The sequence below is a fragment of the Palaemon carinicauda genome, chromosome 43 (assembly GCF_036898095.1).
Source record: "Palaemon carinicauda isolate YSFRI2023 chromosome 43, ASM3689809v2, whole genome shotgun sequence".
NCBI lineage: Eukaryota > Metazoa > Arthropoda > Malacostraca > Decapoda > Palaemonidae > Palaemon > Palaemon carinicauda.
In genome coordinates this window covers 26,271,189-26,285,321 of record NC_090767.1, presented here as the reverse complement: position 1 = coordinate 26,285,321, position 14,133 = coordinate 26,271,189, and the positions used below count along the sequence as shown (strand labels likewise).

The window sequence follows — 14,133 nt, the reverse complement described above, 5'->3', positions numbered from 1 at the left end:
GCCGGCAGCTGGGTGGGTGGAAGTTCTCTCGTTCTTAAATTATCTGCCGGCCGGCACAGGCATCACCTGTCATTGCCGGCCGGCAACGACAGCACACCACAAGATCTGCCAGTTACTACGATTGTGGACGGTAGCCGGGTGCTGACATTTTCAGTTGCCCGCCGGCATAGTATTATATGATTAACAGTAGCCAGTATTTTGCAGTATAGTATATACTGCATTAAGAAAACTACAGTATAGAGTATACTGTAACACTAAGTTTTTTCTAACATACTTTATGTTGTCTTGTATAGCCTTTTGATGAGACCGTACAGTATAAAGGAAGTGAGTTCTTTCTTTATTAAAAATTAATATCCGTTATATTAAAACTTTTATACTCTGGTGTGAGTTGCACCTAACTTTCCTTGTAGGAAAATATTCTGAGGGTTTTTCTAGAATGAGAATTAACCTTAGTTTTAATATCTTGGGAGCTTACAGCAATTAGCTGTACAGGAAATACAAATATTTGTCTTTCCTTCTTTCCTTTCTAGCTTTACTGTCATAAGCTATGTATACTAATATTAAGATTAATCTAGTGATATGTTTTCACTTGATACTCATAGATTCTCTTCTCTTTACAGAAGGACCATCCCAAGTGCGGGAGCATGTTTTGCAACGTCCGCAGTAAGAACTTCTGCGGACATGAGTAGTGCAGGAGGCACGCACCCTGCGCAGTCTCCAAAAGTGATCTCCAGTATTGGGACCCTCAGGTATGTACTGTTTGTTCTAACCTGATTACCGAGGCATTTGACACCCCTCAGTCGGCGGATTCAAGGGATGCAGCTAGGGCAAAGTTATGAACCTGGGTGAGGGGTTTTCAGAAGAACACTGCTGGATCCTATCTTCCAAGCGAGAAGATGAGGGCCTACCTTTTTCCTAAAGCATCTGCGGATGCGGTTATTCCCCAGCCTCATGCGGAGATCCCAACGATTCAGATTCCGGACGCCCTACAAGACATCCAATTGGACGATAGGATGTCTGAAGTGTCGGAGTACACTGAAAAAGATCTTCTGGCGGAAGATCAGGAAGAGGAGCAGACCCAGGCTCCTGAAACTGAGGAGGAGGAGATCGACGAGGTGTCGGTTTCATCGGTTCTGGCCCCAGAACCAGTTACCTCGACATCGTCTGCTATCCCAAGTGAACTGGGAAAGACTCTTTCTTCGATTGTTGAAATGATTAAACAAATGCAAAAGAAGAACGACGAGAAGGAAGCTGCGATGAAGTTAGAGATGCGCAGACTCGCAGCATCACGTGGGCCCCAGAAGAGGCTCAACGTGAAGGATCTTCCTTTGTGTTCGGATGCCAACCCTTGGAGGTATGCCGAACACATGCCAATGACAACAGGGAAGATTGTCATGTCGGAGAAGTTGGGTTCAGTCCCCTTTGAAGAAGTGGAATTTTGGCCCAACAGGGAGTCTTACCCGGACTGCTATGTCCGTCTTAGGAAGGAGCCAGCCTCAAAGGAGGAGACGGAGCCGAAGGAGGTCATAGTCCTTGACCATAGTAAAGCACAGGCTTTACTATTGAGCTCAAGGTACCAGCTTTGTGTAAGAAGCATCCTTCCTTTGTGGCTTCTCCTACCAGAGCCTTTCCCTTTATGGAGAAGGGATATAAGGCAGCCTTGAAGGCGGTTGAGGCAGGGAAACCATGTCCCTCTTTGGAAGAGTGCAAGCCGTTGTCCCTGACCTTACCTATGGACCAAAAAGACTGGAAGGACATCCACCTTACCTTCTCAGTCGGGAAATTGGAAGCAGATATTGCCGGACGTCAGTTCGGTGAGGACCTTCCAAAGCTGTCATTATTTCTCTTGCGTAGAGAGCAAGAGACAAAGGAAAGCTCGCTGCATCGATGTCATTACAGACGACTCTGGAGACGATGGCAAGCAACCCTAAGAACCAAGAAATGTTCATGGTAGTGGCCAAAACCCATATGGCCACAGTGACAAAGGACCTTTACAGTTTTATTAAAACAAGGAGAGCTTGTAGGGAGTTCGTGTTCGCCTCGGCTGTGGTGAGGCACGAACCAAGAAAACTGATTTCCTCTAGTATTTGGGGTAAGGACCTTTTCCCTAGCGAAGTGGTCAAAGAGGTAGTGGACAAGGCCGCCACGGAGAATAGGAACGTTCTCCAGAAGTGGGGCCTATCTCTTAAGAGAAAGTCTTCCCCGGATGAGGGTCCCCAACCTAAGAGGAAGACAAAGAAGCCTAGGCTATCCTCTCAGCCGGCTAAGCCTTATAGACAGCAACAGCAGCAACTTCCTGCGACCACGGTGCCTCAGATGGTGGCACAACCTCCAACCACGTACCAGTTGGTACCTCAGGCAGTAGCGACACAGTCAGCTGCAATTAACCCAGCGTTCGAAAGGCAGTCAACGACCTTTCCTCCAAAAGCTAGAGGAGCAGCCAGAGGTTCCTCTAGACACCCTTCAAAAGGAAGGGGATTCAGGGGAGGATGCGGCCAAAGAGGCAAGGCCTCAGGTCCACAACAAGAGCAAAAGTGAGATGCTTCCGGTAGGAGTGAGACTATTTCTGTTTCGGGATCGTTGGACCTTCGATCCCTGGGCCCACAGCCTACTCAAGAATGGACTGGGTTTGAGCTGGAACAGCACTCCACCTCCGTTCCCACACTCTACCCTCGTCCTGGAAGAATATGTTTGAAAACTCTTGGAGAAAAGAGTAATTTGGAGAGTAAAGTCCATCAAGTTCCAAGGAAGGCTGTTTTGTGTTCCAAAGAAGGACTCAGACAAACTCAGAGTCATTCTGGACTTGTCGCCACTCAACAAGTTCATAGTGAACCACAAGTTCAGGATGTTGACACTTCAACACATAAGGACCCTATTGCCCAAAAGGGCTTACACCGTCTCGATAGACTTGTCAGACACTTATTGGCACGTTCCAATCAATCGTCACCTCTCCTCCTACCTAAGGTTCAAGCTACAACGAAGACTTTATGCCTTCAGAGCCATGCCCTTCGGGCTAAACATAGCCCCAAGTATTTTCACGAAGCTTGCGAACGCAGCCGTTCATCAGTTACGCCTAAAGGGTGTCCAAGTAGTGGCCTACCTGGACAATTGGCTGGTGTGGGCAGCAGCCAGGACGGAATGCATGCAAGCTACAAAGAAAGTGATCCAGTTCCTGGAACATCTAGGATTCAAGATCAATACCAAAAAGTCTCGACTATTTCCAGCCCAGAAGTTTCAGTGGTTGGGAATCCACTGGAATTTACAGTCACATCAACTTTCCATCTCTCTGAAGAAGAGGAAAGATATAGCAGGATCTGTCAAGAGACTGTTGGAATCCAAACGGATATCAAGACGCGAACAGGAGAGAGTGCTGGGCTCTCTACAGTTTGCCTCAGTAACAGATCCAGTGGTCAGGGCACAGCTAAAGGATGCAACATGAGTCTGGAGAAGATATGCACCAAACGCTCGAAGAGATCTGAAGAGACCATTACCGACTCAATTGCGAACGCTTCTCAAGCCGTGGTCCAAAGCCAAGCAATTGAAGAAATTGATACTTCTTCAACCACCACCCCCTTCAATTACCATCCATACAGATGCTTCAAAGGAAGGATGGGGAGGTCACTCTCATCAAAAGAAAGTTCAAGGAGCTTGGTCGAATCTATTCAAGACATTTCACATCAACTTTTTAGAAGCCATGGCAGTACTTCTTACACAGAAGAAGTTATCTCCTCGCCACTCGACTCGCATAAGATTGGTCCTAGACAGCGAGGTGATAGTGAGATGCCTGAATCGCCAAGGATCGAGATCACCTCAAATCAACCAAGTGATGTTAGCCATCTTCCGTCTGGCGGAAAAGAAGAGATGGCACTTGTCAGCAGTTCACCTTCAAGGGTTCCGCAACGTGACGGCGGACGCTCTATCCAGGTTCACACCGATAGAGTCAGAATGGTCCCTAGACGCAGGATCGTTCTCCTTCATCTCGAGTCAAGTCCCGGAACTGCAGATAGACCTCTTTGCAACGAGCGACAACAAGAAGATACATCGTTACGTGGCCCCGTACGAGGATCCTCTAGCGGAAGCAGTGGATGCTATGCCCCTCGACTGGAACAGATGGTCCAGGATTTACCTGTTCCCTCCGCCCAACCTTCTACTGAAGGTCCTCGACAAACTGAGATCATTCAAAGGGAAAGCGGCAATAGTGGCTCACAAGTGGCCGAACAGTGTTTGGTTCCCTCTGACGTTAGAACTACGACTGAAGTTTGTGCCGCTGCCGGATCCAGTTCTGTCTCAGCTTGTGCAGAAGTCGACTGTTTTCGCTTCATCACAGAAAACCCAGAACCTGCATCTCATGATTTTCTCTCCTTAGCGGTGAGAAAAAGATCTACCAGAAGTCCAAATCTACCAGAAGACAATATGAGTCGTCATGGAAGAAGTGGGTGTCCTTTGTCAAGGCGAAGAATCCAAAAGAAATCTCGACAGACTTCTGTTTATCGTTCTCCATCCACCTTCATGAACAAGGTTTAGCAGCCAACACAATATCAACAATATCAACTTGCAAGTCTGCCTTGACAAGACCTATATTATATGCCTTCCAGGTCGATTTTTCTAATGAAATCTTTAACAAAATCCCAAAGGCCTGTGCTAGACTCAGACCATCAGTGCCTCCGAGACCCATTTCATGGTCTCTAGATAAGGTTCTCCACTTTGCCTCGAGGATGAACAATGATGATTGCGCTTTAAAGGATTTGACCCAAAAAGTTATGTTTCTGTTTGCACTCGCTTTGGGGGCCAGAGTTAGTGAAATAGTGGCCCTTTCGAGAGAGGAAGGTCATATTCAGTTCTTGGAAGGGGGAGAAATGAATCTTTTTCAGGACCGAACGTTTCTTGCCAAGAACGAGCTACCCACTAAGAGGTGGGGTCCCTGGAGAATCTGCCCTCTGAAGGAAGATGTCTCTCTGTGTCCAGTAGAGTGCCTAAAGGTCTATCTTCGTAGAACTTCAGACTTTAGGGGAGAAACCTCAGGTTCAAATTTATCTCTGAAGCAACTAAGGGTGAAGCTCACCTATTTTATTCACAGAGCGGATCCAGACAGGAAACCCGCAGGTCATGCTCCGAGGAAAATTGCCTCTTCCTTAATTTTCTTCAATAATATGAATATTGAACATCTTCGCTCATACACTGGCCGGAAGTTATCCAGGGTATTTTTTAGACATTACGCAAAGCAGCTGGAGGAACTTAAGAGGTCTGTGGTGGCAGCAGTCAGTGTCCTTCAGCCTGTTGCTAAGATCTGCGAGGAACAGTGAAATTAATTGGGACAATTAATTCGAGGGTGTGTGTGGTCCCGGACTGGTACTACAGACTAGTGAAAGGTGTCCTTATGAACTGTTCCATAGACAAAGGTGAAATAAGCATAATGCATACACATGTGCCAGGCGTTTGTTACGCTAGTGTGAATGAACAGTATTACAGATATTAACAAAATTCTAGACAATTTGGTTATGAAGTGGCATGTTTATGTTTCCTTTCCTTTTCAGATGAAACAATATTTTCTGATATTACTTTTACCTTTATGCTTAAAGGTATTTCATCCACATTTTATAAATTTTATAAATGTTGATTGACCTATATATTTATTGATCATTAATAAACTAGTTCTTAATGAACCTTGCGTCTTATTCGCCCACGTTCATTTTATAATAAAGTACTGAGCATTGCAATTAAAATTATGGATAATTTTAATATAAAAGAAAAATCTTATAAGATTGTTCCTTAGTACAAAAAAACATTCATCGGTTTAACCAATCCTCATGTAGGATAGACCCTTGTGTTGTACTCTGAAAAGGGTGATTTTTGATATGCAAATTTGTTCCTAAACGGATACAAACCTTTGTCAGATACACTAATCAGGATAGGCATACCGGGGGAGGTGCCAGTATTTCATCCCGACATTGGTAAGTTTTATACAAACTTTGCTTTACAATGTATAGGGTGAGACCGCTATACAGGTTTGTCTGTTAGTCATCCATAGGTAATATGTATTCCTCGAGATTTTTTCCAGAGTCTAGTACGACTCTTCCCTGTAGGGGGCAGGAAGCACTAACATACTTTATGCTTAGAAGTAATGATGTATGACGGTAACATTATAGGTCTCTAGGTCTATGCAGACCAGGAAAAGCTTTCTTGAGGATAGGGCACGAAATGAGAACCCCCAGATACAGTAATGCTCTGGTAAACTTCCATCAGGACAACATGGCCTGAGCCCAAAAACGAATTTTGAGCGAAGCGAAAAATCTATTTTTGGGTGAGATAGCCATGTCGTCCTGATGGACCCGCCCTTCCTTTTCATTAAAAGGGCTGAAGGACCACTCCCTATAATACAGTATCTGTAGCACCTCGTATATCGCTACAAGGAATAAAGATGGCGCCGTTGATGACGTCATGTACACACTCGAAACGAGATATGAGAGGTACCTTAATAAACGCTCTCCTTTCGTTTTTTGTTTTCTTGCCACTTTTCCCCCTCGAAGCGTTAATTCTATTCGGGGTGAAGATAGCTATGTGGCTTGTCAAGAATACGTCCTCTGATATTATGCGATATCCCATTAATATTTATTTAGGGATATTTGCTCCAGGAGTTAGAATTCTGGATACCTTAAAGTAAAATTCTCTGGGAATATCACCGTAGTCAAATATACCCTAGGAAGCTACCTTAAAAGAACTTCCATCAGGACGACATGGCCTGAGCCCAAAAATAGATTTTTCGCTTCGCTCAAAATCCATTTAATCAATCCGTACTTTGACCTTAATGAAATCTGTCAATTAAACAATTCTAACTCACCCTTGGCCTGGTTCGGCAGAGGGACATCGCAGTTGTCTTGTATTCTGCGGCTCTGGGAAGAACCCGTCAATAGTACGGCACCTTGGTGGTTCACCCAACCCACCTAGTTGCCTTATCAAGCTCACTAATCTAAGAAAGTGGAAAGTTTCCCCTGAACTTTTTGGTAACTCTAGTGGAGGTATCACAGATGCCTCTACTGCCATTACTACTGCCTCTGTGGCAATTTGTTCCATCCCTGATGTACCAGGCTCTTGTCTTGAGAGAGAGAGAGATCTTGAGCCTTTTTAAGGAGATAGTATTTCTAGATATGCCCTTCTTGTTTTGACTTGTGTTTACAAAGAAGTTGGGTGAGGACAGGCGTCTATAAGTCCTCATAAGAAATAGGCATCCAGGAGAAGTCCTCGGAAGGGTTCCAGAAGAAGTCCTCGGATGGAAAAGCCAAACTGCCCGCATTGGACAGGGTAGCAAACTGCCCCGTCATCAGATAGTTTCTTTAACGCTGAAACCGGGAGGGAGATCAAATTGGCATCATTAACAGCAAAATTTTCTGGTCTTAACCATCATTTCTTGAAGGATGTAGATCAACCTCCGAGGAGGAGCTGCAAGGAGAACCTTCAAGGCCAGGTCCAGCTCTCATACATACTTTGAAGCATTTGTATTCATCATATCTGAGAGAGAAAAACACAAACGCAAGCATAAAGATTTGAATAGCAGTTTGAGCAGACAAGTGTGTTAAACACGAAGAACAGGATTGAACTGTGGCAATAGCTACTTCCGCTTGAAGTGGCTGAGATATTGGCAAGCAAACAATATTGCCAGAATCCCAATAATTCCTTAAAACTCTGGTCATGGAAAAGCAAAAACAGAGTAAACAAGGTTTTGTATTCAAGTAATAATAATCAAGGGATCACAACATAAGCTAATGCTACCTAGTAAAAAATAAATTGCCTGAAAAACATTTATCATAAACTTATTAAAAATCTATTCTCTTGTAAATCCTCTGCAATGCTAAATAAATAAAACAAATTAAAAATCAACATTCAGATAAGTAGTAATCTAACAATATAAAATCAGATAGAAAAACTACTGCATTACAGATTCCCTTTTTTGTCTAAAGCTGAAGTTCATAACATGTTTTTCTGATCTCAGCAAAAACATATTGATTCAAAAGTAAATAGAAAAATGAAACATTATCCCACCTAATCTATCACTTCAATGTCCTAACCTCCTGAAGGGCGACTAAATATATCATGCGAAAGAGACCAAGTATCGCAGGCTATTGCTCGAACAATTAAGATGCCACAAAACTAACTTAAGGTAACTTGATATTTAGAAAAATTCAAACAGATCTACAATTATTAAATTTCAGAGACTAATCAGGCAAATATATTAAATTCAAGACTAAAAGACTACTCTATTTGATATCAGTACTGCTTTGGAAAAATTACTGAAGTTTGAATTTCAGTCTCTCATTAAACAAATAAGTTTTTTAACCTATCGAATAACATTTCCAAAGCTTTATCTTTTTCACCGGCACTTTGACCTGTGGTTTTCTCAGCCTAATCTCATGAAACGTACACAGAAACCATCTTGGCTTTAGTGTGAACAAACACCTTTTCCTACTACAAGAAGAAGAAGAATGTCCTCTCTTGATCTACGAGGTCAAACTTAGACTCACAGCTATGAAAATCCCGACCAAAATTTGACTTTTAAACAGAATTCAAAAGATTTTGCTCATTTGCTGTAATGGGAATAAACAGAATATTTATATATACAAAATCCTACGATGATTATTAACAGACAGAACACATTTGTGGCACTTGAAGTTATCTCGATTAAAATTGGTTAATATTGATACTTCAAAACTTCTCTCTCGTACAGTACTCAACTATCCATCTGGTTCAACTATTCCCTAACGTAAGTCTAGCTAACAACTAGCCCTATCTCATATGGTATTTGACTATCCAACTATCCATTCCCACAACTCAAGACTGACTACTGAATAGACTAGACATTTGACTAGCCATTCTGGTTATGCCATCTTATAACAAATATACCCTGCCTTGAATAATGACTTCCATCATAGACTCATCTTCTTAAGAACATAAAATGAATAACTTTGTTTGATATCGTCTGCTATAATGATAATGATAATGATAATGACACCCCCAACTCTACATTGTTCTCGGAAATGTCTCAGCGAAATCCCTGGAAGAGAAACTCAACATTCAACCTCAGAAAACTTTTATATTATTTTGGTTAAATATTTAATCTTCTGTGATTTTATGAAATTGTTAAATAAGTGCAGTATTTTACACTTTTTCATTTGATTTATTCTAGAATCATCTTCGTCACATGGACTTGGAGAAAGAATATATGAAGGAATTCTCATTGGCAGAAATGGTAGGAGGTGGTTGGTCGTCCCTATCTAATTCTTCATGTCTCGCACCTCCTCTGGCGATCTACAAAGCCTACGTTACATTGTGGGGGAGTCTACCCCTGCCCTCAGACTTACAAGCCCTGGAAAATCAGCACATACTCAAAGACCTACATACCGCAAGGGGAGTCTATCCCTTGCCATCAGATTTACAAACCCCGGCTAAGCAGCACATACGGAAAGACCTATACATTGAAAATCACGTCTTTAACGCGTACCAACACTTGCAGGCCACTACTTATGCCTCGACACACACACACACACACACACACTCTCTCTCTCTCTCTCTCTCATGGCATAGAAATTCCCCAGATCTGTATTTGCTGCTTATTTTCAATTAAGAAATGCTGTGAATAATCTAGGCGAGAAGGGGTCTCCCTGTCTAACTCCTTTCTCAATTGGAATTTTCTCACTATCGTCGTGTAGTTTCAGGATTGGTAAACATTCAAATGTGAGTTTAAAATAGAACCTTTGCTACGTCAAAATGTGTTCCGTCTGCTAATAATAAATCTAAACATGAAATACAAAATACAGGACATCAAATGTACAGAAAATGCCAGCGAGGTTTTTAGAACGGCCAAGAGAAGTTGCCTACAATGGAGAACAAACTCTTAATTTACCCATTATAATATTCACCATTAACTTGAATGATAAAAAAAACCATTAACAATGGAATTCTGCCAATACAGGCAGAGTATTCTCTAGAGAGCCGTGAAGTCAATATGTATAATCGTGTGTGTAATATGAGAAATGCTGAACCTTTCTCAGCGATTACAGAAGAGATTTTGAAATGCTGACTGGCACTGAAAAAAATAAATCAACTGTTCTAAACAAGAAATAAACTCTAACAGTGTCCGAGTATAAACAAAAATGACGATGAATGTTGCTTTTCCCAAGAAGTAATGAGAAATGAACATTTACTTTCTAGAAACGACAAAATGGATGGAATGAAGTGAAACTATTCCTAAGCAGCTGATCTTTAAAAAAAGATGAATTGGACCCAAACCTTCCAAGTTATACCTAATTCAACAATAAATTGACTTTTCATTAAACTTCAGCATCTTATCAATGTTAAATATTTCAAATTTCCAATACAGTATAGACTACAGTATTTTACGCAAAATAATTACCTTATCCTTTATAATATATAAAAATATCTAAGCTTCCTTGGATTTCATAGATACTCAAGTATTTTACACAAAATAAAACCTTATCCCTTATATATAAAAATCCATAAGCTCACTGGCATTTCTGTACCTTTATAAAAATGATTTTTCAACAAACAATATTCATAAAATGCAAATATGAAACATGAACCAAATAAATCCTACGAAAGCCTTTCACACATTACACTGATTATCTCAATAAGATCAACAAGATAATATTCTACTGTACGTGAATTGTACCTGTAAATATTCCCATGATCACAAGAACACTCTCAACTGTACAATTAGCTTATATTTAACATTATTCAATGCTCTCCTTAGGATCTTAAATAGACCTGTTTTTATTCTAATAAAATACCCCTTATTTCACTCAAATGAAATGAGGAGAATGTTGAGTAACTCTATACTCATTTGATTTCAAACTCATTCAAAAATCAACTGACACTCCTTAGAAGTTATCGTTATTTGGAAGGACGAGACTGCTGCTCCGGACAAAAGATCATTTTATGACTATTATTACTAGCTAAGCCAGTGTTTCTCAACCTTTTTGTACCAATGGCACACTTAGGATCCTATAATAATATCACGGCACACTTGGAAAATTTAAGAGAAAAAATTAAGAGAATATATACTTGTAAATATAAGATGGAACAACAGACTTAAGAAATAAAACACTTTTAAATATGAACTTACTTTATTTCAGTGTTTTTCTTAGAGTAAATTGTGGAGATGATTAATGTGAAACTTATGCCTGGTGTTTTTTGGCGACTTCCTCAATATTTGGTCGAATGTGTGATAAGCAGACCCTCATTTCTTCTTCAGTTGAGCGTAGTCTCTCTCGCTTCTTAGTTTTGATGTTATTTAGGGTTGAGAAGCCAAGTTCACATAAATAAGATGTAGAAAATTGCAACAAAAGTGATAAAGCTTTTTTAGATAATGTGGGATATTCCTCTTGAACAGATATCCAAAATGAGTCAATAGGTACAGTAGAATGTTTTATTTTTAGATCTTTGTCACTAGAAATGGTGGCCAGTTCCTCTTCTTCACACAACTGTAATCCAATATTAGAGGGAATATTCATGAAAGGATTTCGAATCCAATCATACTTCTCTGTGCTCAGTGATGGAAAATAGTGGTCGATGTTTTCATCAAGCGCTGTCAGATGAGAAACAACAATAGGGATCATTTCTTTAATGCAAGTGGTACGCATTGAAGGAAACATATCAAAATTACCTGAGCTTGCTCTATTTTTCCAAATAATAATTTTCTTTTTTAGAGCAACTAACTTATCTGTTGAGGTCAGAATATTTTCATTTCTCCCTTGCATGCTACTGTTTGTGTTGTTTAATTGACTGAATATTTCTGTTAGGTATTCCAGTTTAGACATCCAAAGTTCACAACGAAGATGCTCACAGAATTTTCCCTGCTTTTCTTGGTCGAAAAATACGATTAATTCCTTGTGTAATTCATGAACACGAGTTAAAACCTTACCTTTCGATAGCCATCGAACTTCGGTATGCATTAGTAATCTAACATACTGGGAGTCCATTCCTTTGCATAGTTGTTCAAATAATCTTGACTTCAAAGGCCTACTTTTAATATAATTTACTATTTCAACTAGCTGGTGTAACACCAGTTTTAAATCTTCTTGTGATATTTTTGAAATAAGAACTTCTCTGTGTAAAAAGCAATGAGTACGAATAAGATCTGGGTTTTCTTTTTCTGCAAGAGATACAAATCCTTTAATACAGCCTGTCATACATGGGGCTCCATCAGTGCAAATGCCTACGCAAGATTTCCATGTTAAATTCATTTCTCTATGGTAGTCAGTTATCACATCAAAAATATCTTGACCTCTAGTAGTAGTTGACATTCCTTTGCAACACAAAAACTGATTGATTATTTCACTGCCATCAATAAAACGTACAAATGCAAGCAAGTGACTAGTGTTGCTTATATCCGTGGACTCATCAACAGTTAATGCAAAAGTAGAATCCTGAAGTTTTTTCTGAACCTTGTTTTCAATATTTTCAGATAAATCTAAAATTCTTCTGTGTATTGTATCATTTGATAAGGGGATTTTGCTAATTTCTTTTTCAGCTTTCTCACCAAACATGGATTTAACAATCTTTTTGCAAGCGGGCAGTGTAACTGACTCAGCAAGTGCGTGAGATTTAGATTTTAATGCTATTCTTCCTGCGACTTCAATTGAAGCAAGCTGAGCCCTTTCTGATGCGGTCATTGTTTTCTCAAATACATTGCACTGCTGCGATTGCTGATCTAAAAGCCTTTGAAAATATACAAGATCTTTATCCTGCAGAGATGAATGTTTAAAGTGAGATGTCTCTTTAACTTACTTGGTACCATGGATTCATTTGACATTTTATTCCGCAAACTACACATAATGGATTTGCTTGAGCAGCATCTCCAGACCAAAAATATCCGAACTTCAAGTAGCTCTCATTATACTGTCTATTTAAATAATGGCGAATTTTTGCCTTTTTTACATTGGAGTTTGTTGGGTTCAATGATTGTTCACTATCAGACTCACGGCTGCCACTAGCCTCTTTTCTTATAAGAAATTTATCCATTGTGAAGGAATGCACTAAAATCAATAAACATGGTACTCTTGTCCTGCAAATACACTGGTCAATGGGAATTATCATAAAACCCCAACAGACTGAATGAAGCAAAAAGGCTAGCAATGTGATTGGTGAAGTGCACTACCATGACCACTCAAGTACTGTTTCAACCGACGCTGACAACAAGACACCGAGAGTATGCAATGAGAGCGAGACTCAGACACGTATGATACGCGTAGGCAAGGTGACCAGAGCTCTGCTTTTGAGCGGAACAAATCAGTTAACTGATTGTACATATGCCCTACTTTTTTAGTGTTACTAATATGTTCTGCTTTCTTATAAGTGTGCCCCAATATTTACTGAATTGTATGTGTGCGTGTCTGAGAGAGAGAGAGAGAGAGAGAGAGAGAGAGAGAGAGAGAGAGAGAGAGAGAGATGTTATGTAATGGTTGATAGACCATCCATCCTCACTTGTACATTCATCCAAGGTTGTTTATATGTGAAGCTTTTAATAGTACAGGAGTCTCAAATGATGTGCATTTCTTTTACAGAAATATACCTACCAAAGACTGAACAAAAGGCATGCACATGATTTTAAGTAAAATTTAAATAACTATTGGCAAAGATATGTAAATTGTATTCATAATTATCTCAAAAGATATGTGTGCATGTGTGTGTGTTTATAATTCCATATGTATATAATATATATATATATATATATATATATATATATATATATATATATATATATATATATATATATATATATATATATATATATATATATTGTGTATGTATGTATGTATTTATGTATGTGCTTTATGCATACACACACACACATGTACGGTATATACAAGAGGGAAGTGTCCTTCTTTTAGCTCACAAATCTGGTTACATTACGATGATTACGTATATGATACATATATCAATTATCAAACTTGGAAGTGATTAAACTCCTAACATCGATTGCAGATGATAGCAACAACGGGCAGCCTGAAGATCAAAATTCAATAACAACATAGCAATATACTCATTACAAGTAGACACAGTGCTACATTAAAATACAACTATTTTGGTTAAAACAAAAGGAACTATACTAAAAACGGTTTG

General features: G+C 39.8%; 1 protein-coding gene across 1 annotated transcript; it reads right to left on the bottom strand.

Annotated features, from left to right (window-relative positions):
• Positions 1-11,186: 11,186 nt before the first annotated feature.
• LOC137633755 (protein FAM200A-like) lies at positions 11,187-13,032 on the bottom strand. The gene is made up of 2 exons (XM_068366001.1): positions 12,799-13,032; positions 11,187-12,755 (listed from the first exon to the last, which is right to left on the bottom strand). Exons 1-2 carry the CDS (start codon positions 13,030-13,032, stop codon positions 11,187-11,189), a joined length of 1,803 nt encoding a protein of 600 aa, XP_068222102.1.
• Positions 13,033-14,133: the final 1,101 nt, after the last annotated feature.

What these genes read in the sequence shown, in the direction of transcription:
- LOC137633755 (XM_068366001.1), bottom strand. Translation starts at nt 13,032, where the DNA reads ATGGATAAATTTCTTATAAGAAAAGAGGCTAGTGGCAGCCGTGAGTCT. An exon ending in AAATGAATCCATGGTACCAA is followed by an intron (nt 12,756 to 12,798) that starts GTAAGTTAAAGA and finishes TCATCTCTGCAG; the next exon opens with GATAAAGATCTTGTATATTT.